Source organism: Scophthalmus maximus, chromosome 1 (assembly GCF_022379125.1).
Source record: "Scophthalmus maximus strain ysfricsl-2021 chromosome 1, ASM2237912v1, whole genome shotgun sequence".
In the NCBI taxonomy this organism is placed as follows: Eukaryota; Metazoa; Chordata; class Actinopteri; order Pleuronectiformes; family Scophthalmidae; genus Scophthalmus; species Scophthalmus maximus.
The window spans coordinates 29,336,514-29,364,272 of NC_061515.1; the positions used below are offsets into that span (position 1 = coordinate 29,336,514).

The following is a 27,759-nucleotide window of genomic DNA, read 5'->3' on the forward strand; positions in this document are numbered from 1 at the left end:
TCACAAAGTGATTTGTGTTTTTGGGGTGGAACGTCACACAGTGATTTGTCACAAAGTGATTTGTCACAAAGTGATTTGTGTTTTTGGGGTGGAACGTCACAAAGTGTTTCGTCACAGTGATTTGTTTTGTGTTTTTGGGGTGGAACGTCACAAAGGGACTTGTCAAAAAGTCCCCCCCTAGCCCCTCCTCCCATCAAGTTCACATTTTAGACACGTGAGCTGAGGGGGATTTGAACCAGCCGCTCTGGACCGACTCTTCAGCTGCAGACAAAACCCACGATGCCAGTGAGTAACTACTTGAACCGCTCTCCTGGTTTTTTTGTCTCTTCACTTTGAGTGTTATAATTATTGAATTCAAAGACACAACATTCAGATTTTAAACCTCACATCTAACAGAGTGACTTCTTTCCGTCGGGTGCAGGTTTGAACCAGCGTCTCTCAGACTCCAACCACAGAGTCTCTCCTTCATCCGGAACTGCTCTCGTAGTTCTTCACTCTTCTATCGGTCCGTGGGACTTGATCAATTCAACGAGTCTCATAAGATTCAATTCTTAGATCAACAGTGTGACTTCTTTGGGTTTGAACCAGCGTCTCTCAGAGCTGTTGACTCTTCAGTTGCAGACAAACCCATTGCGCCATCGAGAGCTCTTCCCATTCCAGTTATCGCTGCTGGTGCATTTGACTCTTCACTTATTTAATAAATACAATCAAATAAGATTTGAACCCAGGTCCTCTGACCCACCTGTCCTTCCTCTAACAACATGAGCTATGGGATCAGTCCCTTTAGAAAGTCTTTCTTGGAGTTCTTGACTTCCACCACAGGTGTTGGACTCGATCACTTCACAGAGTCGATCCACCAACCTGTCCGTCCGGTGATGGGGTTGAAGCGGCGTCTCCAGGACTCGACGTCTCTCGGTCCGCAGACAGACCCTCCACACCACCGAGTCTCCTTCATGCCGAGCTGCTCTCGTAGCTTTTCCCTCTTCACATTCTGTATTCAATAATACATTCTCTCAGCATGATTTCCCAATATTTATTTTTTGGTTAAATAATGGACATTTAGCATGAAAAATACTGTACATATAGACGGCCTCATGATAGCTATATCATACAGAAGATACAGTCAAAGCAAAACTTCACAAGCGTCGATAAACTCACATTTAAAAACCTCAACTGACAGACAAATACACGTTTTGTTTTATAATGTTGCACAAGCAGGCACCAGATCTGGAAAAAAATCTAAAATAACCAAAGGAATTCAGCAGACCCCGAGACTGCCGTGGTAAACATTGAGCGCATGTCGACGCACAGCTCCACCATCAGTGGAGTTCCGATGCTAATAACTGAATGTGTGATTTCATCCCCTCGTGTCTGTGCCGCTCGTCACCTCAGCATTTCTCACTTTAGTTACTTTACTTGTAGGATTGTTTTCTCGCGTCCCGGTAACACCCAGGTGCAGAAACAAAATATTCTATATTATGTGCCCGAGGTGAAATCACTCTTTGCAATTATGAATTATTCTACTGAGGAACAAGAGAAAAGAAGGAGGCACATTTCACTTGCAGCCGCCCTCCAGAAAGCCGTTATGAATGATTGAGGAACAACTCATTTCCTTATGAGACTTTGTCAAACTGTGCTGCTGGCTACAAACCTAGTAACTAGCAAGTCAACTTTTCAGGAACGAAAAGAAAGAAAGAAAAAAAAAAAAAAAGCAACCTTATTCCAAGCATTTTTACATAAAAGATTTCGAGAGCTGGAGGTGAGCGAGTTTCCATGGAGAGTCAGATCAAATCAGAGCTCAACTAAGAGAAGCATCATGACGAGCAGCTGGACGATTATTAAAGCTGCACACATGACCCATCCCTCTGCTGCCTGTTGCTTCAAAAGGGAGCCTGTGGTTTGGGATTCACTTGCAGGAAGGTGAACAATGACATTTTGTACTTTGACTTTCTTTGTGTTCCCGAGATTATGAATCATATTTGCTTATGTTGTGAGCCGAGCTAAAGAGGCAAGTGCGGTTTGCTGTTTTTCCCTCCTCTCGTGCTGCCTCCAGCACCTAATTGGCTTCTTCTTGTGGGAGGCAGAGATGAGAGAGACACTAGTGTGTGTGTGTGTGTGTGTGTGTGCACGGCCCCGTACTTTCAATTTAAGTGCATTAAAACGGACAATCACGATGCCCCGTACAGCAGCGACCTGTGACGTGGACCGGAGGGTGCACTCGTTACCTCGTTCCCGCCGAAACATCAGTCTGAGCTCAGGAGAACATGGCGCTAACCCAATGACGCAACACGACCAACTTGCAGTATTTACTTCCGCCATTCTTTTCCTGAGTAAAACCAGCTTCTCTCTTTCAAGTGTGAAAATAAGGAAGACGGCTGCTCTCGCTGCTTTGCTCATTTAAATAATACATGTCCAAACCTGCTGAGGTGCACATCTAAATAGATATAAAATTCAACAGAAACTACATTCTGGAGAGCAAACCTCAGTCTCTCTGGGAGGCTTTTACCATAACTTGAAGTGAGCAGGGCTTGTTTCTGCACTGTTCATTCATAATGCACATGACAGGAGACTGTGAAGTTGTACATCTTCATTATTCCTTATCAGGTTGCGTTTCATTACGTGTCCTACTTGATAATGTCCACAAAACTTAAAACAAATGAAGATAAATGGATGCACAGCCAGCCAAATAAACGCTGAATGAATTCACAGGCTGCACCATGTGCAGGCAGAGACGTGGGGATCCTTCATCGCCTGGACCAATCGTGTTCACAGGGAAGAGCCCTGTCAGGGATCTTTGTGGGCCAGCAGTCCATCTGCGAGGCCGACTCGCTGCCACCGCCTGTGAACTGCTCTCGGACGGCGCCTGCGCCTGCAAAGACAAATCTTTGCCGTCACCCACACGCTATTGTCATTCATGTATTCATACGCCTCTGCAACGAAGAGGGATAAAAGGGTGGGGGGTGGTGCAGGGGGGTGGAGTGCTGGGGGCGGGAGAGGACATGAAAAAGAGGAGCACACTTGAAAGTGGATGGAGATGCAGCACTAAGCTGTCAAAGTAATACTTTCATCCCACGTATGTAGGGTTTAATATTAACTTTTCACTGTATCGGCATCATTTACAGTATTCCTTAAAAGAAGTCATTAATAATTTCCGTACGAATTCATTCATTATGTCGCGTTATTAAGATCATATTTTTCAATGGAGTACGTGTGTCTCAACTGAATTTTCAACCCTTTTCTCAAAGCCAACGGGTCGTGCGACTGTCAAAGCGATAAATGCTGTGTACATTTTAACTAAATTATAAATTGTTATATAACAAAGCCACCACAGACTACATCCCAACAAAATGACCTACAGTTGAATAAACACCTCTCCAAAAGGTTTTCAACAAAAAGGAAACACTATAAACTAAATGACAGAGGATTTATGGGACGACTGTATTAGACTGCATTAGTTTAACAAACTGCCAAATAAGAAACTGGCAGCAAGCTCACCAAAGAGCGAGCAGCGCGACAGCAGAGTCTCTATAAGTGCAAAGTCAGAGACATTGTCAGAGTCGTAGTCAGCGTGACACCACAACCCACCAATGAACATTTCAACATGGAACAAGCAGCGAGTGAAGGTATGAGATCTAAATGTTGCTTCGAGCCTATATTCCAAATCGTCATATTTAAATGACAGAATTCCCAAAATAATCCTTTAAAGCTCTGTGTTTTTACTGGTTTTGATTTATTATTTACGTCGTCTTTCCCACCCAACAATTCTCATCCTCGTCTCATTTTCCTTGTTCCCCTTGTGGCGCCCTTTGAGCCGCGCGCTTTGTGAGAAAGGTTATGAATCAAGGTTGTGATTGTTATCAAAGACTCGACGGGCTCGGATGAGAGTGTTTGCTGTCGGCTTCACAAAGGCAAAGCCGTCGGGACGGCGCCGCAGGAGAGGGTCCCTGAGAAACACCTCGTTAGCTGTGTTCTCAGGTAATGTCTCCGATGTCTGCCAGCGCTGCAGTGGAAGGGGCGGAGCACAAAGACACAGATCGTTGATCAGAAAAGGTGTTGGAAGGGCAAACGGAGGCAACAAAGCAATCAGCTTTCACGGGTCAACTATGTGCCCTCGTAACTTCTCATTGACCTTTTAATGTTGTAATGATCTGATGTTAATATTAATGTCTGCATCAGCATTCAAAATACCGGCGGGAGATTTAAGTTCCGTCTTCAACCCTCTTTGCAAATTGCCTGATTCTACACTCCAGGCTTTGCAGCACCTGATACCTGACAAGATAAAGCAAAATGACGGTCTTAGGATTGTGTAATTGCAAGATAATTATACGGTATGAAGATGCACCAAGATGCTTCACGAGGGTCAAAGACTGTCTTTGATAAAAGTCTGACAGAATCAACCCAATAAATAAAAAAAATTGACATACGACAATCAGGCCAAGAGACGGTCCAAGGATAGAGAGAGAAGGATTCCCTGAATGAGTGAAGATGAAACAATATTAAACACAGAAGGATCTGAAATCCACACTGATTCATCACTGAGTTCATGAGTCCTCAGTGTTCAACAGTCCGTCTGTCGGAAATTAACCTTTGGCAAAGTCAAAACATAAAGACAGTACTCAGATGTACACAGTGTCGTTTTCACTAAAACGTCCGTCTCGGCCGGTGAACAAACCTCCCATGACAACGCCTCACAAGAAGCACAGGCACTTGATGTTCTGTTCAGATGATAACTGCCAACCGAACAGAAGAAATATAATCACATCACCAAACGGAAACGGCGTTTTCCCCACTGTCACATCTGCAATCATGCACAGAGAATTACAATTTGAGACCTTTTAAAACGACCCCACGAATGAGGGCAGGGATGTTACCCAGCGCACGACTCACAACACATTAATATGAAGAGTGACAAACGGGACGTTGAAACAAAACACAAGAGATGCGGGCCGCGGCCGCCCAGCTCTTCCCGCTGGAACATTCATCAGGTGCCGGTGGTGCTGACGGTGGTGTAGCTGATCTTCGACACGGAGGTGACCATCGTCGTGGCCATGGAGGTGGCGGTGAGGCCGTCTTCTCCTCCCTCCCTCCGCCCGCAGCAGAAGCACTTGCGGCAGAGCCAGTTGCGGCAGCAGCAGGCGAAGGTGGACAACAGGGCCTGGCGGAAGCGCGTGTTCATGAAGCAGTAAATGATGGGGTTGACGCAGGCAGAGCTGTAGGACAGCAGGTGGATGAAGGAGATGGGTGCTCCTGAGAGCGCTCTGGAGGCCGACCTCAGGTCAAAGGCTTTCCAGGTGTTGGCGGAGTACAGGGGCATCCAGCAGATGAAGAAGAGCGCCACGATCACCATCAGCATGCGGATGACTCGCCGCTTGGCCTGCAGCTTGGCCTCGGAGGTGTTGCTGCGGGCGCGCTCAGTCTTGGCCTGGGTGGCGGCCGACGGGGCCGAGAGGGTGGGGAGCTCCACGGCCGAGGAGGGTTTTTTCGCCACCTGGATGTAGCAGCCGTCATCTTCTTCATTCGTTCTCGTCGCAGACCTGCCCACACCGTTTTTTTGGCCTGTGGAAGGTTAAAGGCCAAAGTATTAGGATAATACATTATTCAACATCAAAGAGGGAACTCAATTACATTTAAATTACAGGTTTTCCTTCTCTGACACTAGTGTGAATCCTGCATGGTCCTATAAAGAGATGCTGACGTTTCTCCTTCAAGTTGCCGTGTGGGAGCGTTTTCAGGAATTAAAAAGAAAGGGTTCAAGAATTGAGCCTTGTGGAATCCCTGGTAAAACAATTCTGAATCTTGATGTCACTTGATTAAGATATTAAAATCAACATTGGGGTGGAACAGTGACTATTCAAATGTTTATGTGTGCATTTTTTAGTATTGTGGGACGTGTTTGAGTTAAAATGGTGGAATTCAGCACAATGTAAAGTATTAAAGGCTCAAAAAAGAGTACAGATTCATGGCCAAGGATGAAAGTTCATTATTTTTCTGTATCAGAAAGAAAAAGATTAACAGTCGCGACCGAAGGCTATTTTAAATCATCTCAACCTTGATGAATCACACACTTGACTGGACTCCATGGAAACTGGCGCTGCTCGTGCACACAGCACTTGGAATTCACCTGGAGGAACCATATCTCTGCTATATTGTTGCAAAGCCTTGGAGAAGTTCCACACAGACGGGAAAAGAAGCAGCGCGGGTTGTGTGACTGCTGAGAAGAAATATTTTGGGATTTAACAAGGGTATCGACAAAATATGTCTTCTTGAGACAATACAAACAAATCACCCTTGGTATAAATTACAACATATTACGTGATATTAATTTGCCTGGGTTATGATTAGAGTTAGGGGAGCATTTCATTTTTAAACGTACATTTTTGGCCGCATTCTACACTTTTAATCAATCCTGCCGTGTCCTCCCTTTCCATTGCCATCCGCCGCGGCTTCACGCGGGCCTATAAAAAGTGAAATAGATGTTTTCGTCTCCAGCATGTCTTAAATCAATGTGAGCAAAAAAAGCCTTTTGCTTTTTGGATGGAAACCCGTGACGGCTCTCACCGGAGGGCTCGGTGTTCTGGCCCAGCTCGAAGCTCATTCCTCGGTAGAGCTCTCTGGAGATCAGACCGTAGGCTATAATCATCACCACTCCCGGGACGAAGAACAGAGTGAACAGCAGCAGCACATACCTGAAAAACAGCCAGAGACGGGAGACGTTAGAAAAAACAAAGAGAGCAGAGAAAATGGAACAGGCATAAATCGAAGTGAAAGAGCCCGAGCCGAGTGAATAACTGACTATCTTTGTGCATCACAACTGTATCATACAACTGGCACCTTTATCATCACAACTGTATCATACAACTGGCACCTTTATCATCACAACTGTATCATACAACTGGCACCTTTATCATCACAACTGTATCCTACAACTGGCACCTTTATCATCACAACTGTATCATACAACTGGCACCTTTATCATCACAACTGTATCATACAACTGGCACCTTTATCATCACAACTGTATCATACAACTGGCACCTTTATCATCACAACTGTATCATACACCTTCATGCTTGTCATGCCGTCTGCAGCCTCTCAGCCCGTCGGTTTAACCCTCCCACACTCTTTCCCCTCCATCTTTGGAATATTTATACGTACCACATTTCTCCATTGGTACATTTTATATGGATGCTGCCGGCAAAGTTGATAATCGACTTAAAATGACCGTAGTCCAAACCCAACAGGAAGTCTGCCATTTTGGATGTGATGTGTCATTTTGACGCGTCGTACTTTGATCAACTTTTCCTAGTGAATGAATCAAATCGACGTTGGTTGAACGTCGCGTCTGATTCTGATATTTGATCCTTTGTTAATGTTCAAGTAAATACTGTAGCGGCTTTAAACATTAGGCCTCAGGGGTTTTGCAGAGCGAGGTCGGTGGTTCGACGGGTCGGATCAGTAATCAGCTGCAGCTCACACTTTTCCTTGCATAAGGCGACAACCATCCTGTTTGACACATCACAAACATCCTTCACACCCTGACCTGCTGACGTTCTGACAGTTGACACAGTAACACAGTGCATATTGACATTCACTTAGTGCACATGGTTACATGGTGTCACTACACACAGTAAAAGATGTAACTTGCCATTTGCCACAAAACAAACATGGTTAAATATGCTGTAACATAACTCTGAGACGTTTTTCCACAGCTCCGGGCGATGGGTACTCCAGATTTCTCCTCACGCAGAAAGAATAATGATGGTGGCTCCCCTCTCCAGTGCCTGGACTGATGACACCTCCATGAAAAAGTTGTGTAAAGAGCAACAAAAAAACCCTGAACAAAACAACCACGTGTCCTTTGTCAGTGTCTCACCACCTGTGTCGAGCCACTTTATTCTACCTTACACAAAGGCGCGTCCTTAAAATATAGATTAATGAGTTGAACGAATGACGTAAAGTGCAGATGTCACTTTGATCGTAATGAATCTTTACCATCTGCGGCCACGTGTCCCTTTTGATTCCCCGTAATCAGAGCGTGCCCTTCCCGGGCGCCGATGTCTGCGGCCCAACATCAGTCAGCACATGAAAGTGGCAGCGGAGAGAGGAAGAGACGGGGGGGGGTTCATTCATCCTCTAATATTCTAATGTCTTCCTGGGCAACCCTCTGAACTCTGCACAGCCCCCTCTCCATCACTTCTCATTTCTAAAAGGAGGCTTCAGTCGGAGCCTCTCATCAGCTGCCTGTTTGCTACCGACGGTCTGTCGGACGGGGGGGGGGGGGGGGGGGGGGGGGAGTGGAGGAAAAGGGGATTTCTGACCTTGTTTTAGCTGGAGGGGAAACACAGATAGATGGAACTCGAGCAGCTGAGGTCCATGAAAGAACAACATACAGAGCTCCCTCCTTGGACTCTTCCCCCTAAAAGATTATCAACGGCGAAAGGTTTATATGTTACACCTCAAAATCCTGTGCAGTTTAGATTTCTTCTTCTTAGATTCTTACATTCATCTACTCAACTGAGAGATGGAGGGTGGGACCTCAACAGGGAGTAAGGCCAGTGAAACGCTCCCTGCAGTGGAGAGATTAGTGATTTGGACTGTACTGTACATTTGGATGGTTTCCTTTGGATGGAACAATCTGAGACTAGAGGCGTTTCTACTGGTCCACGATGTTACCAACCTGAAGTGGACCACGACAAGCCCCAACCTGAAGTGGACCACGACAAGCCCCAACCTGAAGTGGACCACGACAAGTCCCAATCTGAAGTGGACCACGACAAGTCCCAACCTGAAGTGGACCACGACAAGTCCCAACCTGAAGTGGACCACGACAAGTCCCAATCTGAAGTGGACCACGACAAGCCCCAACCTGAAGTGGACCACGACAAGTCCCAACCTGAAGTGGACCACGACAAGTCCCAACCTGAAGTGGACCACGACAAGTCCCAACCTGAAGTGGACCACGACAAGTCCCAATCTGAAGTGGACCACGACAAGTCCCAACCTGAAGTGGACCACGACAAGTCCCAACCTGAAGTGGACCACGACAAGTCCCAATCTGAAGTGGACCACGACAAGTCCCAATCTGAAGTGGACCACAACAAGTCCCAACCTGAAGTGGACCACGACAAGTCCCAACCTGAAGTGGACCACGACAAGTCCCAATCTGAAGTGGAACCAAAGACAGAGATTTTGCCGCCAGCATCCTGAGAGTGTTGTGGTCAAGGTGATGGTTGTGCACCACCCTGGAGGTGCATGACGCAAGCAAAGGACAGATGAGATTCAGGATATGTATGCTGTTAATGCTGAGATCTATTCTGATGTGAAATATATCCCAACTGCTAATAAAGGACGCAAATTGGTGGCTACTGTGGGTGAGGCCGTGTAAGATGTATAATTCAAAGGGGATTGACTATTGAATCATGAAATGAGCTTGAGAGATGTATTTGTGCTTCCCTGCAGAAATGACGACCCCGAACACGGTTTCCGCTTCGATTCAATATTCATATCCCATATTGAAATGTCAACGTAATTGAGTACGTTGATTTGGAAGTAAAACCTGCGTAAAACCGTCTGTGCACGCGGTGCTTCATCACACCCGTGAAACTCTCCGACTTGCCAAAATTGCTTCATTAACCACTTTATGGCTCTTGGGCGTCGTGATATGATTTGCTCATCATCTCAGACTGTGATTTCAGTCTAAAACGGGATGCTTCAATAACTCGCTGCGCTCCTTCATTAGGCACAAAAAAAGGTGCCAATTTACATATAGTGAGAGGTAGATGGGGGCAAAGGAGGCGTTATCTCCTTACAGCCTCAGGTCTAACCCCTAACGTCAGTGCAATTTAAAAGACAGTCACGGTGAAACTGTGAATTTAAACTTGAAAGGTCGTCGTGCTGTGACACGTCTGGACTTTGGACATCTAAGCCTCGGCTTTCTTCCTCCTCCTCCTCCTCAACCGAGGAGACTAATTAACCACTCTCTTTCTCTGCGCTCCTCTTTCCCAGTGAAGCTTAAGAGTTTGACAGACAGTCAGAGGAAACGAACCTTCAGAGAGTTTGACCACAAAAGGCTGTCGAGTCCAGAGATGTGCAGCTTCTTTTCTTCGTTTTAATTGTGCCATCCTGCAGAAAGTTGTTTACAGGCAGACGTCGGAAAAGGCCTGAGCAGAATAACCAGGGTTGCATCTACTGGTCGTTCCTATTGGTCCTCGGAGGGCACAACGACGGATGGAGGACTTGCTCCGACGCAGAGCAGTCAACAGAGTAGCAGCCGTCATCATTTCTCTGCTGACCTTTTGCATACGCTTTCTCTCAGCAGCCTAAGAACAATCATCATAAGTTGAAATTGGTGAAGGCAGTGGCACTGAAGTGGACCGTGTCTCTGTCTAATGGTGATGTCTCCACTTTCTTTCCCAGCTCCTCCATCTTCTGGATGGTATGAAGATGGTATGCTTGAAAAACCGATCCGCTTCACACCGTCTCTAATTGAGCCCCAGCCTGCTCACCCTTTTCATCTTAGAGAACACACTAATGATTTCTCTCATTCTTCAGACACCACGCCCGTAACCACCGTTACAGCTTCTGCCCATGGGCCCAATCATCAGATGACCTATTCTCCGTCATTATCCAGACTCCTTATCCCTTCTCATATCTTCCCAGCTAAACAATCGCTAAAGTTTCCTCACAGGAACATTTATTTGATCGCACCCTAATAATACATCACTACTTACAATTTCAAAATGATGCTGTGAAACAGCTGCTGTCATCAGACTCTAGGCAAGGAAAAAAAAAAAGGTAATTTCCTGTGTATTCAAAAATGATAAGTGCACTGGAAGGGAGAGAATCCATTTCACAGCCACGCGTCGTTCACTAAGCCATTGACTAAAGGTGTTAAAGCGTTCTCCTCCGTCATCTCCAGTGTGGTGTTGACAACTTCCTGTTGTCCGTTGTCAAAACTGGCAGGTCCCTTCAGAACAGTGAGGCGCTCAAAAGTTTGTACAAGACTTTTGAGATGTGGCCAAAATGACTAAATCAGCATGCAAGTCTTTTTTTTTTCTCCAAATACAAGCACTCAACAGAAAGTGGCCTGACTGCTTCAACAAATGCGGCTCATTTTCTGCCCTTCCTGGTAATCCATTATGTAAATGACACAATTACACTGAATGCAAATGAGAGTTTCTGCTCACATTCGGAGGCAGAGCCATGCCGACTGTGTTCCCTCCACTGACTCACTTCAGCCATTCATCTTTTCACTCAGAGCCGTCTCGCCTGTCTGACTCATTATTGTCTCGCATGTGAAATATTTGAGGTTTGGTCTATTTAAAATGGCAGATTCAAAACTCGCCATGAGGCCTCATCACCCGACACGTCAAGCCAGACAGGCGACATCGGAGACATGTTTGATTAACTAATGATAATGTCTTGAGGATTTTTCTTCTTCTTTGCTTTTGCTGTTCGTTTATTTGAAGCTATTATGCTGCTTGGTCAATAGAGCGTTAGTTAAAGGCTCCTCTTAAATAAATACCTTCCAGTACTCACCAGGTCTGTTCAGCTTGCCGACTGGGCCAGTCCAGGCGACACATGTGGCCGACGGTGCCGTTGGACTTGGGGAAGGTCCTGATGTTGCTGAACACCGGGTACGGCACCATGATGAGCAGCGACACCACCCACGTGGCGGCGATGACGCGGTAGGCGTGGGAGCGAGTCTGCCACGCCCGCGACTTCAGCGGGTTGCAGATGGCGCTGTACCTCTCGATGGCGATGGCTACGAGGCTGAAGGTGGAGATGCTGACGGAGATGCCTGCGGGGAAGCGAAGGACAGCGAAGCGTTCAGAGAGATGCAGGTCGACAGCTGGTTGGTGGTTGAGTTGGTTTTTGTTAGTTATGGCGTCTCACGGACTCCTGGGTTGATCCCTATGAAACTTGGTACCGAATAAACCCCCAACAAAACCATCCTGACTTCAGAGAACGTCTGAAAGCAGCTTAAGAGTAAAACGTCCAAGCTATTATCCAAGGACAGCGTCTCGGTGCGGTTCAACACGGGTCAAACTCATTTAGAGATGAGCCAAGGCCGAGCTGTATTTGCATGTATGAATATGCATAATCTGCGGAGGGGGAGGACGCTCGCCTGGCACATACCCGCCGTCCTGAGGATGAGAAATAACATTAATAACCTCATACCAGAAGCTACAAAGGAGTCCCCATTCATCGTTCCTTCACGAGGGAGCATATCCTGTCTGAACAATGGATTTACATTAACCATTCAAGGCAGGTAGTCATTATGCACAGTCCTGTGACCGTGGCACAATTCAATTTGCAGGAACCATATTAAGTATTTGCGTGGTGGACTGCACTCGTCTCGGTCGAGAGCAATTTATCCTCTGCCCTGCTGGATCCAGCCGTTCACGGTGGTCTCTGCAGAAAACCAGTGATGAAAGTCTTTGGCCCGTTCTGCAGTGAAAAGTTTTGTTATCAGGAGCTGAAAGATTAAGTAAGATTTCTCACAATGGCAACCTAGAGGAGAGAGAGAACGGTGCAGATGTTTGGTGTGGGATGTGATGGGGAGCCAGAGAACGGCTTCATCTTTTTTCGCCCGCGCCAACAGAACAAAAGGAGCCGACTTGTACAGATATTAAGAACAAAGAGAACATCATCCTCACAAAAAGGACATCTGAACGCCTTTTATGCTCCGTGAGCCGTCGGAGAGACGCTGCCGTTCGTTATCACACGACATGAGAGTTGTTTGCGAGAAGGGTGATTTTTCCTTAAATTGCTGCTACACTAACTTTTGAGCTTGTTTTGCCTGGAGGGGAAACACAGACAGACGGAAGTCGAGCAGCTGAGGTCCATGAAAAAAAACAACATACAGACTCTTCCCCCGAAAAGATTATCGACTGCGAAAGGTTCATATGTTACACCTCAAAATCCTGAAAAGATAGGACATCAAACCAAAAACCACATGGCGGCACTCAGATGTATAGAAACTTTGCACAAGTGCAGAGATGTGAGGGAGAGTTTTTGCATGATGCATGTCATGTTCTGAAAACAACAGAAAGATAGTGATTGTAGTTTGGGCCACTGATGTTAAATTAACATTGTGGTAGCTGTAAATACATCCGTGGGTAAACTACAGATGGGGAATTCTATCAGCTGATTTGGCATAATTTAAATAATGCTTATTTGTAAAAAAAGAAAAGAAAAGAAAAGAATACATATAAGCAAGAAATATTGACACCACACAGCTACATGGCGAAGTAAGGAGAGCGTTTGGTTGATGGTAAAAAATGATTTTTTTGCTAATTTGTAATATGGTATTTCAGTCATGGTTAGTCTGTCCACGTGGCTCGATTAGTTAGGAGAGAAACATTCAGTTATTCCACTCTTAATCCTTTTTCTTTGCTTCCTTTTTCTTTGAGTCCATGTTATTGTTTCTCCACATTCTGACTTCAATGTGACGCACAGAAATATTCTATTACCTGTTTAAATTCTCAGTTTCAAGAAGCCAGAATGTGGGATCTGGTAGGAAACAGAGCTGCACACATTTGTATTCATAAGCTCAGAAAATCCAGACGAGCAACGAGACTTTTCCAACTGTGATCGAAGAATTAGACGGGGAAATAGGATTTTAGTTTTTCTGGCGCAGCCCACTCGTGACTCCGTGACACAACCCTGACACACTGATGATCGCTGTATGCCACCGGTCAACTAGAACATCTCTGGCTGTGCAGGAGGAGGAGGTGGGCGGCCCCGGCAACACGTGCACATCTCAACGGTGCAACCGGCGCCGTACGAGTCTCGCACAATCACTCCCTCACACCCCCGCGTCTCTTTCAAGTGCTGAGCGCAGACGCTGAAGGAGCGAATCACACACACAGGGGTTTTCTTCTGTTGACGCTTGAAGGCAGTCGAGCCCAGCCACAGCACCGGCTCACACCGACTGTGGAAATGAGGAACACAGAGGAGATGTGGGGAGTTTTGATCCTTTCTTTTCCTCCCAGCATAGCAAAGAGGAGGAATAATGAAAAAAGAAAACAATAAAAATAATGAGCCGGGGTAGGGGGGAAAGGGAAGCATTATTTATTTAGTAGTACTTCTGGGGAATACTTTACAAAGTAAACAGGATTTAAAGAATAAGGCCTTTGCAGAGAGGGCATTAAGAATAAGACTAGGTACAGTAGGATCTCAGCACTAATTGGCTTTGGCAGCATCACGTCACGTGAATCAAATAGTTCAACTCGAGCAAAGTTTGCGTCACCTTTTTAATTTTGCGTCTCCTCGCGTCTATGCATCGACTTAGGTAAATGCTCTTCCTGTATCGTGTTTTTGCTGAGAATGAGGAAGATGTGCAGTTCAATTTTTTCAGAAGCGAGGCCTGCTTCAGGAGCGTGAATGAAAGTACGATGGCGTCGTCTTCACCACAAAGCAGCATTAAAACTATATGAGCGGTCCAGGCTTTGTGGCCTTCCACCCTGCAGGGTAGAATGGGCTCATTATAATTTGGCCCAGCGCAACTCCACAAACCATTTGTCATGGCACGGGAACGTGTAGACGAGCCGCTCAGCCCGTGTCGACCCTCATTAAAGGGGGAAGCCCGTGTGAAAATGGAGCCACATCACTCATTTGGAAAACCTGAGTGGTTCCTCAAACCTCAGGTCTGATAGCAGGTTGTGCACGTTCGCACCGAAGGCAAGCGGTCTTCCCGGTGATGTATAGCACCGACAGCTGCCTGAATTTGAATTGATGACACCGCTGCAGGTAGCCGACGACAGCCCGGGGAAATCCGTCCGAGGGATTCGATTCTCGTCCCGGAGCACGACGCGCAAATTCATCAACCGCTTTCAACGTCTCGGTCCAGGTCTGCGCGACCATCTGTTTTATCACCGCCAGGGGAAGGAGGTCTGATCGGAGGTCAGCACCGCTGATGGACCAATTAGTTTGGCCTCTAAAGAAGAACGATGGAACACAAGAGAAGGTCGTACCGAAGTAAAACACATTTTAAGGATTGATCATACTCTCCCATGCATTAATACAGTGTATTCATTATTTTTCTGAAAACATCAGCAGCAGCCAAAACGCCTCATGCACCCATAAACCTGCTTCTCATTATACACTTGCAAGTGAAGTACGGAGGTACAGAGCACAGCCAGCACCTCAGAATATCTGCTGCCGGTGAATCTTCATTTCCTGTGTGTATATTAGTTTCTCAGCGTAGGCACGTCTCATGTGTTCCAGTTAATACTTGTGTAAGTCTTTAGTAGTCGGGTTTTCAGACAGCCGTGCTGATTAACAACTTCATTCGGCAGTTCTCGGAGTGCCGGGGAGATTCTGCGGTGATTCTGGGAGAGGTGCTGCCGAGTTAATTACCAGTCAAGTAACCGAACAAACGCTCACATTTCCCCCCTCCTCCCGCCGCGGTATCTCCTTTTCTCAGGATGAACGCGCTCTAATCCTTTGCCTCCTTCATTAAAACCGAGTCGGCGCCAGCACACTCACAGTTTCCAGGGAACTGTGAAGTTGAGGATGGTTCGGCACACCTCAACCGGGAACATTTAAATTCCTCGGCTGAAACTATGACTGTTAATTCATGAGTCACACACCTAATTCCCTGTTCAATGTTACCCTGAAGTCATACAGCAAAAAAAAACAACTTTACAAATGGAAATGATGTGTTGCAGGTGCCAGATGCCCTCGCAGCCATTCCTGTGAAAGTTTGCTGGGAGCCACGGAAAAATTCTAAATTCTAATACATTATGCAAACGGCACCTCGGGGAAGAGGGAGCAAACAGACCGAGCTGCTAATGTAAGTCGCTTGGTAATTGCATCACACGACAACAAGAAAAAAACATGGATGCTCAAAGTTGACTGAAGACTGCACACACGCACACCCCCGAATATTACAACATCGATCTCATAACTGCCAGCGAAACAGCGCAGGGGCTATGATTCACGTTATCGAACTCGGGGCAGATGGATGGATGCGAGCGCGAACGGCTGAGGACAAGGATGGATGGTGTGTTATATGTTTCATGGGCGTGCACTAACGGATGAGCTCGCCAAGCAGGTTTGCCGCAAAAATCAATGGCAGAGGACCGGTCACAATGATCCCGTGTTATTGATTGGTGTTGGCCCACGGTAGGTTTAGATGAGGTCGGGCAGGGAGGGGTCATTTATACGAAAGTGTTGATGTCTGCAGATGAGCGTCTGTGTGTCATTTTGACAGGTTTGATGTCATTGACTGGGAATTAAGTTTTTATTAGGGGACTTAATGACTTAATGACTTTCAATCACTCACTGGTGGAGCTACTGTGAAGGCAGACGGGTGGTGTTTGGAAGTCACATGACACATGCAAACACTTCCTGGATAGAAAGGTCACGTAAGAAACGTCACAGACAGCGGCCGTAAGAAATTGACCTTCGAGCGCTCGTGACAAATGCATTCTCTGAAGAAACTGGGTGGACTGATTGTCAGAGGTTCGTTGAGCCTCCAGAATACTTTTAGGAAAATTGTCCCGGGCATCAGTGCACGTCTGAAAGCAGCTATGGTCCTAAAACGTTTTTTTATCATCTTAGTGATTCAAACCTAGACCAATGAAATGTCTTCGCTCTTGTCGTTAATGTGCCGAGAAAGTGAACCTCGGCAGTTGAAGACATCCGAGCCATTATTCACCGGTTATTAAAAGGCAAGAATTCACGATCCTTCATTATCAGCTGAACTAACCTCGACCTCAAAGAGTTAGACAGAAGCAGCCATATGACAAAGTTGGAATTTAAAGTCCGAGGCGACGGGCCCTCCCTGCCCTCCTCGTCCTTATCACAGCTCAGAGAGCCCAGTAATTGAAAAGGAGACTGTGAGCCTCTTCTCACAGATGCTGCGTCGCTTCTCTGAATCAATAATAGGATTGTGGACCTCGCCCTTCAACAGCTCTTTCTCAGCCACTCAGAGTGAAGTGACGAATAATGCCGGCGGATCTCGGTTTCTTTGCCGTTCTCCTGCGCTGCCCGCCTGACTCAGGCCTCACGTGACAGCTCGACTCGGGGCCCGATGGGACGCCAGCTCATCGCTAAGTCACACTCCTGGAGATGTGTGACCTAGCGAGCACTGCTGAGCGTGATGGTTACCTTCTGACATGCAGGACGCAGCCCGGAGGAAAGCCTCCGAGGCAGGATCGCCGAAAGAGGCCAGACTGCCACGTCAGGATAACAGGAGACTGATTGACCGAGCCACTGAATGACCGGCTTGTTCTGATGTGTAGTGATCCGATTCATTAGATCCCACGTTCCCTGTGAAGTCTCTCTATATGTGTAGGTCAAACTACATGACTTGCTGTCTTGTGATCGGGAGTCTTGCAGCCGTTCGGAGTCACAAATCACACAAATCAGTTGGCGACTGTCGCTCAAACGTGGATTTGGCTCCGATCTGAGGCTTTTGTGGGGTGAACAAGGTGTAAGTGTGGCTGTGGCACGTTGTGTGGGATTTTGGAAATAATTGGCCTGAGGTTTTTGGTATTCTACTCATGTTTGTCATAGTACTGACCTTATGTGTGCGATTTCTCCTCACATCTCTTGACTCCTGCTCGCTGTTGCGTTTGGGAATACACATCTGAATTTATGTGCAGCAGCACTTTGATGTTTTCCAATATTAAAAAGTGTGTAATATATAGCAGCTGTTCTCAGCATATTCCAGTCACGACCCTCCACAATAATCAGGCTGGTCTCCACGATGTACGGAACATGATGCATTGTGTGATTTATTTATTTTTTCTTCCCCTGAGCCGCCAGACAAGTTTCTCGGCGGCGCATGAAGCCAATTTCACAAAATAGCACTCAGATTTTAACGCATAAACACACTCAATTACATTTATTCTAAAGAAGATCTCATCTTCATTTCACGTGAAAAAAAAACAATCCCCAGTCTCGTCTCCACACCCGTCCCTTATTCAAAGGTTATACACACAACATTTACGAGACCAAACCTCTGTCAGTCACACCTCCGGCGACGGGAGTTGTTCTCAGTGCAGAGTGAAGGCGCGGCGGCGTCTGATCACACAGCCCGGAGCTGAACAAACTGAACAGTCACCCTATGTACACGAAAGCCAATTAAAAAAAATAAGAATCAAGCCGGATGTCGTGCCGACATGTTGATGATCAGTAAATGTATTTTTCGAGCGGCATTTTGACCAGCGCCATCTTGTTTTTTTCAGAACCAGACCAAGGAAATGGCGGCGGGTCAGACAGAGCGACACCTGCAACCACGCACCGATTGGACGGTACCGGCTGTCAATCACACAGTATCCACACTCCAATTCATACCGTGCTTCATCGTCTACTTGACTCTAAATGGAACATAATGTACAAAATGAACATCATGTAATGAAGAAGACTTGAATCTAAGCAAAAAATAAACCTCTAACAACCAGGAAATGGAAGTGTTAGGATATATTGTGGTGCTAAAATATTGCAGTTCAGCCCAGGTTAGAAACGGGACAATTCATCCTCACCCATGAAGTAGGTGACAGTCTTGCACATGGAGGCTCCGAAGATGAAGTCCTCCAGGATGTTGGGGATGAGGGTGAAGGGCATGCAGAAGATAGCCATCATCAGGTCGCTGACCGCCAGCGACAGCAGGAAGGAGTTGGTGACGGTCCGCATGCGCTTGTTCAGCATCAGGACCACGATGATCAGCAGGTTGCCGAAGGCACTGAGCAGGAAGATGAGCACGTAGAGCAGGATGCGCAGCGAGTCCATCTCTGTCAGAGGCACGGGCACAGAGACAGGACATCGTTTATAACGTCTGTAGATCAATTAGAGGAAGGAGGAACGTTGGCACAAGTGAATTACCAAGTGCCCAGCTTTGATTAATGGACATAAAATAGGAAACAACTTGTTTCAATAAAAATCTCTCAGTAAGAAGGAGTGGGACGATTTTCTTGTAGACAAAAAATGTTTAATGTGACTGTGAAGAGAAATAAAAAGGGAGAAGAAGTGGAAGAAAAGAGATAAAAGAGAAGGATCGGTGCATTAACTGAGCTGGCTGGCAGACAAAAGACTCCTACCAGATTCCAAACAAGCAAAAAATGTGCTCTAAATCTTCATCTGTATGCAGGAGTGAATATTTTCTTCCTCTGACCATTCAAGCGATCAATAAACTAAATGAGATATGAAATAAAATAGGAAAAGGCAAAGCTGAAAGAGGAAAACAAAATAACGTCAATACAAAAGGAGGGGAAGTTATTCACCGGGGAAATAAATAAAGCACATGAACAAAGTCCATCGACACAGTAACTCTGCACAATCTTCAAATGGGCCAGTGTCAATATTTTGCCGCTCATCCTGTGAGCCGAACAATAATTGAAATGATAATACGGAAAGAAGGAGATGAATACGAGAGCATCTGAAGAGTTGAGCAGACTGTCGGGAGGGGGCCTGCAGGAATAGAACTGAAAGTGGAAAAACAAGATCAAGACTAAACACTTCTCTTCGTACGTGAAGATTCTTACATTGGCTATTTATTGATAACATTTCTGACTCAATTAATGGAATTGGAAGCCTTCTTTTACTCCACCACACACTATTTCCCTCAGAATAATTTAAAAGGAGAGTCAATTTTTCATCCCCAGATTTATAAGGTTCTAAACCCTATTCTGCACAGAAATATGATATAATTTTCTTGTTTTTAAGAATGGAAAAAATGTTGTACAGTACTTAACAAGTCTGGTTTAATGTGGATTTCTTCTTTGAGCGCTGCCCGGCTGCAGGACGGCCCGGCCAGGGGGTTTTTTGGGACGTTCCCCTCCACTCACACCGGGCCTGTCGCAGCGAGTCGGTTTGAGAATGAGAGTATCTGACAGGACAAGGTCGGGGCCAGCCGTGTGCTGCGCCGACTGAGTCCGCTGATTAAAGACAGCGACATGGGAGAAGTCTAAAGGTCTGCGGCAGCGAGAGCCGCACATCACCTTGAAGGCAAACACGAGGGGCGGAGTCACACACACACACACACACACACACACACACACACAGTGCTGTGCATGTTGGGATGGTTAATGCTCGTGTGGGAATTAAAATGTTTTGAGTAATAGTGCATAAATGATGCATCCATTTTTGTTTTCCTGGTCTCAAATCCGTTTCCCAATAATGTTTAAAAACACATTTGAACTGCAATAAAATTTACAAAAAACTAATTGCTGACACAAATAAACAAACGGAGGTAACTATACATGACGTCATTCCCTGAATTCTTCATGGCGTCTCTTGTCCTATGACATCATATGATGGGGAGATATATTCATAGATTGCCTCTCAAGCCCAATTATTTGTGGATATAAATCCTGGAAAGTGCATTTGACGGAGGCTATTTTTATTGACCTTGACCTTTGACCGGTCAGCTCCAAAAGTTAATCATCTGGAGATTCCTTCCCAAGTAAAATTTCCCACCATCTCCGGCGGGAATATTACATATGGCGTTGTTCACACACACAAGAAATGTAAGTGGCCGAGTAATAATTTTCCATTTATGGGACAATCTCAAGACGAACTAGACAGCAAAGATAAAAATGTGAACCCAGGACAAAACAGGTCTCATATTAATCACAACCTGAGGCGCTCACATGCCCTTCACCGCAAATATGAATTATTCTTTTGATAGGAAAATCATCGCGAGCAGCTTCATCAGCGGGAGTTTGACATCCCTTCAAGTCAATAAGAGCAACAGCTTCCCTGTTTCAGTCAGTCAGCGATAAATCCGCAACGCAGCCGACAACTTTGACGAGAGTGTGATTCCATTTTACACAACACAATAGTGTGAGATATGCACAAGCAGCGCCGGGCTGCGAGGCCTCCCACACAACACGCATGGAGCTCGAAAAATGGAATCATCTATTCATTGAGCTCCAGCGGCTGCAGGACAATTCACTCGGGGTCCTTTGACTCCCCTCAGGCGTGACAGCTGTGCTCAGACCCTCAGGCGTCCATAGATACATCACAAAGGAAAGGGCGGCGGTCCCCTCGGAGGGGCTGGCGGGCGCTGTGACCCGTGGCCGAGAGATCGACACTTGCGCGTGTTTATTTAACCTCTGCTCCATTCTCGCCGGCTGACTGTAATTATGATTCTGCGCAGGGATCATTAGAATTTCATCACTTCACTTTGTTTAACCTGTAACATAAGATTAGCTCTGAGGGAGCAGCGGGACATTTTTTTTCTTTTTTACTCCAGTATTTCTTTTTTTAGTGACTTAAAAGATGGAGCAGTTTGCCTTAATGAGACATGAATAAATCTTCACAAAGATCATTAATAATGAGCGGTAAGAACCTCAGAGGTGATATGGTTGCAAAAAAAATAATTAAGAAATAATAGGAGCCGCAGCTCTGAACTGATCCTTTTAATCACGACCTCGCCGCAGGGCTCGTTTCATCCCAGGCCCCCGTGGGATTAAGAAACGGTCCAGACGGTTTCTACTGCAGCAGTTACACTTCACCTGACTGTCATCTCCAGTATATATTTCTTTCTTTCTTCTTCTCAGATTTCCCACGGCTCAAGTGGACGTCTTGAGAAAATGAATGAACTCCATATGTCAGTTGACGCTGACGGAGAACAGAAGAGGAAAACCTGCTTCTTCTCAAGCCTCCACCACCCGACGTCCGGACCACTGCTGCCCTGGTTCCCAGCAAGGAGCTGGACAGGCTCCAGCAGATCTCTGCACATCACCTCCCACCACTCATCGTCTTCACTGGCTTCCGGTCAAGTCCTGCCTCAAATACAAAATCCTCCTCCTCACCTTGAAATCACACCATGCCGGGATTTATTCTAAATCTGGCTTAGAATAATAAATAGTGTTTTAAACCACCTACTCTCGTGTGAGGAAGCAGCACATTCCAGACGGTGGTTTTTGCACCTCTCTCTCTCTCTCTCTCTCTCTCTCTCTCTCTCTCTCTCTCTCTCTCTCTCTCTCTCTCTCTCTCTCTCTCTCTCTCTCTCTCTCTCTCTCTCTCTCTCTCTCTCTCTCTCATAAGCGTTCCAAAGATTTGCATTTTATTAGACGTCAACATTTGCTTCCTCAAAACCGTTAATGGTTGTGTTGTGGAGCCGCGAGTAAACAAGACAAATCGTGAGTATGAAGCAGCACAAACATGAATGTTTCCGTTGCTTCTGTTGCCAGATTTGTGTCCACGCTCATCACAAATGGTATTCAGCCTGATATTTAACATGAATGTGAAATAATAGGCCACATCGTGTGCCAGTAAAACTCCCTGGCCCTATATCATCGCTCTGCCGTTGTCACGGCGGATCAGACTCTGTTCAGAATTGCCGAGGTGCCTTCAGAGAGCTGACAGCATGCCTTGCATCCCAGTAGAGTCAATCAAAAGATAGGCATCGCGATGGCGTGCGTTTGACCTCGCCTCCATTTTCAGTCCCGTCTCAGAGGAACGAGACTGATTTCATCAGGTCGCTCTGGAAGGATCAAACTGAATCAGAGGGGTTTTCTCTCAACATCGATGTAGATGGAAAAAAAAATGGATTTATTTGGATTATACCGAACCCTGAGTGATGGCAGATTTTTTTTCCTTTATAGCGGTCAACTCCACTCACTGTATCGCTGGTCCTTAAAAATGTGTCAGCATATGACAGCTATCAGGCATAGTGCTCCGTGTGCAGAAGACGATCTGTGCATCGGACCAACGAGGGGAGCTAGTGTTACTGTCAGCACAATGCAACGCAGTTATTCCTCCATACCATCCCACGAGAGAACAGTATTGATCCTAAATTACTTTTTTGGAAGTTGGACAGAGCTGCTTTACGGCGCACAAACAAAGCTCAGCACATATTCCATCACCCACGAGGCCCTGGCTGTCGGACGCTCGCGCCACTAATTCCGCCTCTTTCTGCTTGATCAACATATTTAAAAGATGCTGTAAAGAATATTGAAACGCAAAAACCAACAATAATCATTCCTAAGAAGGAGAAAACGTACGGAGCCCTGGAAGGGACATAGATCTAGAAAGAGTAGTTTTCCCCCCTTCCATGTCCCTTGATGTGGTATGGGACAGACAGCTTGACAGGCAGATACAGGAAGTGTGAGCACATGTCTATTTGCAGCAAAGCAGCAATTTGTCATGCGGCATCTCCTGAGCCGCACGACAAATTGTGTAAATGAACACAATGACAGGTGAAGACAAATGTCTGCCAGTGTTCGACGCTGGAGACGACACTCCCCGGGAGTCGGTGTTCACAAGCCGATTACTGTACAGTAGTGCGGTGTCTCCTCAATCATCTGGCATCTGGAGACAGCGATATCAGATGATTCAGCACCATTTCAGATTTGGTTAAATGCCATTTAACTCTTTTTAAAGCTGCGATGGAGAAACTCATTATAATACGCGACTTGTTTAACTGCTGAAACAGGAGGCTCCTCGTCCACTCGAATACACTCTTAGCACTTCTCAAAGTCCTCTGTATCAGCAGTGCTGCATCTTGGGGGATCTGTTAATCGATTTTCACGTTCAGCTCGCCTGTTTGCCGCGCAATTCCCACAAATCAGTGCGTAAACAATGATCAGCAATTATACTAACTGGACTTTCTGGAGTCAGGACCACAGAGACACTTACACTTTTCAAAGTTCACAGAGTGGAGATCGATCAATAAGCTACTATGAGAATCATTAAACCTGTTGCTCACGTCCAGGGGCTGAGAGGCCTGTGAACATGGCTGGTTTTGCTTTGCCACTCGTACTACAATTGGTGAAATTAGTGCGATAAGACAAACTATAAACTGCAGCAGCTCCTCTCTCCATTCCCCAACGACAGCGAGTTAATAAGGCCGGCGTGCGGACGAGGGGATCGCAGATCAATACAGCTGCTGCTGCACGGTTGAAGGAGGGCTGCCCACGATGGAGGGGGATCTTTATCACGACTGTCATCGTCTACATGCTTCACCAAACCCCATCATCATCTGTGTGTGTCTCTGGAACAAGCTGAGGAATGAGTGCATCTAAAAACTATAATCTGTTATTGATTTTCCATGGTTTATCTGCACTAAAACAGCGGCGGCAGCTGGTTATCGCTTCAAATCTGTGATAATGACAATTCTATAACTCATACACAGAAGAGAACGAGACGCTTCTATCCTCCGTGAAGCAGCTTGTTGTGGAGATCGCTTGGAATTCTACAAGTCGGCCTCCACCAGTTCCTCTGTCTAAAAAAATGAAGCCGCGTCCATTTAATACTTATGAGAGCCACTTGACGATAACTTATCTCGCCGGCGCTCAAGAGAACAGGGCGAGCTCAGCACAAGTGCCACTTTGAATCAGCGGGGACGGCAGAGTGTCCGGGCAAAAGACAAGGCCGTGTCTGAATTAAACCGCTCTCAGGAGGCCGGGGCGATCACTTTAATGTGATACATGTCAGATGTTGTTCTTCTAACTGTGCTGACTGCTGCCGCTGCTCCGCACAAGACGGAACGAAGCGGCCCACACGTATCTCCATGGGTAAAGAAACGATCCCGTAGGAATACATGAAATAAAACGGCAAATGAAAAGACATCCGCAGAAAACGAGTGAGTGTGGTATAGAACATTAATCCTATTGTGTTGCTGCTGAAATATAATGTAGAGCTTGATACAGCAGAACACTAACAACGCAGCAACGAAGAAGTAGACGTTACCCACAGATGTACAGACCACTGACGCGGGGATACTTTGATACTCGAGAGAACTGGAGTTATTCTTTGAGGCAGATTTATTTGGGGTTGGACATCGGAGCCACTGATCCTCTCCTCAGTGTGAGTCACACTGAATCTGTAAGTGTGAATATCCGGAGGTAACGACTCAGAGGGAGTTCCTTCTTTGACACAAATGTGCAGCAATGCGGCATTAAAGGCGTTCAGTACCTCAAGTTCCGCCATGAGATGCAGCCGCTGCTCCAGCGGCCGACCGCGTTCTTCAAACTACAATAACCGACTTCCTGTAGTTTCTGGAACCCCAGCGTGCCCCCCTGACCTTTCACCTTATACGTAACAGGACCAAGAGTAAAAGAGTAAATGTCTTTCCTAGTTCCACACCTTCAATCTGAGCCCATGGCCATGTAGTTGATGCATTCCCATCTTGATGTAGTGACAAGGGATTTGTGCAATTGAGCAATAAAAAAATATTTCAAGGACGAATTATGAATATTGCGCCATCTGTCTCATAGACTTCTACACACACACACACACACACACACACACACACACACACACACACACACACACACACACACACACACACACACACACACACACACACACACACACACACACACACACACACACACACACACACACACACACACACACACAAACACAAGATCTGCTCGCCTGCTTTCACATCCGTGTGCTCTGCAGACTAAATGTCAACTCCACCATTTGAATCCCTCCGAGTCTTTTAAGGCGGATTAATTAGGAGGACCCTGTGCGACCCTCTCGACCCATGACCCCTTTTTTTCCCAGTTACACTGGGAAAAGTTGAATTGGACACGCCCCTGAATAGACTTGCACATGTGCGTTGGACTATGGGCTTACATCGTTAAAAATCGAGCCCACAATATTCCCCTCATGTGCGTCCCGCTACACCCCCATAACTCTACCACGCATCTTTAGTATCTGCAGTGTCTGAAAGAGAAACTGTTCATGCAGCGTAACGGAGCAGATCTATAGATATTCTGAAATACAATCACAAGTTTTAGGCCGGTCAGAGTTAGTATAGAAAGATTTCCCAAGAGAAATGCCCTTAGTGTACGATACTAATCTGAATATCGTATATGATTTATGAGGACATTGTGATGAGCATTGCTTGAGGAACTTTTAGACTTTTAGATTAATCAATAATGGAATCAATCCATGGCCGAAACTTTGAGCCGTTTAAACTTTAAAACAGGGTGGCGACCTGTCCAGGGTGAACCCCGCCTCTCGCCCAATGGCAGCTGGGATTGGCTCCAGCCCCCCCGCGACCCTCAAATGGATAAAGCGGTAGACGATGGATGGATGAAACTTTAAAACTTTCAGTATTTTTTGCTCATTGCTGTAGTCCAATATGATCAATGTAGGAAAATACAGAATATGAGTTTATTTCCTAAGATTTAAAGTTGATCAAACTGCTGTTATTGTTTCTGCAAACATACAATGCATCACTTCCTGTTTATTGCTTATCAATAACTTTCAAATCAAGTGCGGTTTTTAAACTTTTTTAACGCAGATCTTTCCCTCATAAAATAAGAAGGTTTTTAGTCCCCACTATCCCAAGGTGAGTAAAGGGCCAAATGTCCAATTCAGGGAATGAGGGTGATTCCACAAGTTCTGGGTCGGGGCTTTAATTTCCTGTGAGTATCACAACAATACAGTTGCATAATCAGGCTCCTGTGGCCTGAGGGGAGACGGCGGAGAAGGAAAATGTCCTCTAAGGATTAGAGAGAGAAAAAGAACCCAACTGTGTGTGTGTGTGTGTGTGTGTGTGTGTGTGTCACCACACGGACGTGACAGCGAGCGAATGAGACGGAGGCAGCAATCTGTCTGCGGGACATTTCTCTTGGTCAAACACCGCACACGCCCCACAGCGGCTGATTGCTGTTGGGATAGTCGAGCCAACGGCGCTCGGCTGCTGATGCTCAGCGCCTGCCTCTCGCATAAAAGGTCAATAAGAGTAATGCGGCAGAGACGGTGGAGCGGCTGTGAATTATTTAGAAGGGGCGAAAAGATTTGAAATCAAACTTGATACTGCAGCAGTAACGGAGGGGGGGAGAAGAAGGAATATTAAAAAAAATGAGATGGAGGAGTCTCGCCCACGTTCAGACCTCATTACCTAATCAGCCTGCTGGAGTCCTGACAGAGGACAGAGCCAGAGGAGTTCAGTCTGAGCACAGAGAAATACATAAAGATGCAGGATTAAAACACCGTGCTCAGCCTGATTGTGGCGTTATGTTGTTATCGATGCAGCAGCAGATTGGAAGCTGCCTGGTGATTGATTGCAGACGGTGAAGGGAAAGAAGTTGTCCTGATTACAAATCACTCTGTGGTGAGACGCATAGGTCACACCACACAAAAACAACAACATCCCCTTAAAAACACCCAATTAAATATGCATGAAGAAATTACATTAAACTCTACTGATTACATTTTAAAGCAGGCAATCAATCACACTGTATGTGTGAATGGCAGTTTGTTATTGGAGGCCCACAACACATTAATACGCTTTATGCTTTTTGAGTTTGCAGGATTCATTCTGCATTGGAAAGAGGAGAGGAAGAGAGGAAGAGGAAGAGGAGGCATCTCTTACCTCGGACTCTGGTGGAGGTCGGTCTGGGCAGGACGGAGCTGTTGGTGCAGCTCGTGTTAACCCCCATGCTCAGGTTCCCCAGCTCCACGCAGCCCGGCGACTCCTCCAGCACGCTGCCGTTCACCGCCTGCAGAGCCATGCCCTCCGCACAATCACCAGCGCTGTTATCACTTTCACCGCGAAGGATCCCTCGTGTGTCAGAAATCGAGAGATGGGATCAACTTTACGCCGTCGCCCTCCTCTTCATAACTTCACTCTGCAAATTAAAAAAAGAAAAGCGAATGATGGATTCGTGTGAGGAGGAGGAAGAAGAGGAGGAGGAGTGTGAGATGAGCGCGCACAGCAGCCGAGTGGAGGAATGAAGCTGCGCTGCTACGGCAACTGAGCAGCTCTGCTTCTCCCTCCCTCTCTCTCTCTCTCCCTCCCTCCCTCCCTCTCTCTCTCTCTCTCTCTCTATTCAACTC

General features: G+C 46.2%; 1 protein-coding gene across 1 annotated transcript; it reads right to left on the bottom strand.

Moving 5' to 3' along the window:
- Positions 1 to 1,019: 1,019 nt before the first annotated feature.
- LOC118309554 (cholecystokinin receptor-like) lies at positions 1,020 to 27,691 on the bottom strand. Its single transcript, XM_035631824.2, has 5 exons — positions 27,296 to 27,691; positions 18,498 to 18,746; positions 11,539 to 11,800; positions 6,559 to 6,686; positions 1,020 to 5,556 (listed from the first exon to the last, which is right to left on the bottom strand). Exons 1-5 carry the CDS (start codon positions 27,432 to 27,434, stop codon positions 4,982 to 4,984), a joined length of 1,353 nt encoding a protein of 450 aa, XP_035487717.1. The 5' UTR covers positions 27,435 to 27,691; the 3' UTR covers positions 1,020 to 4,981.
- Positions 27,692 to 27,759: the final 68 nt, after the last annotated feature.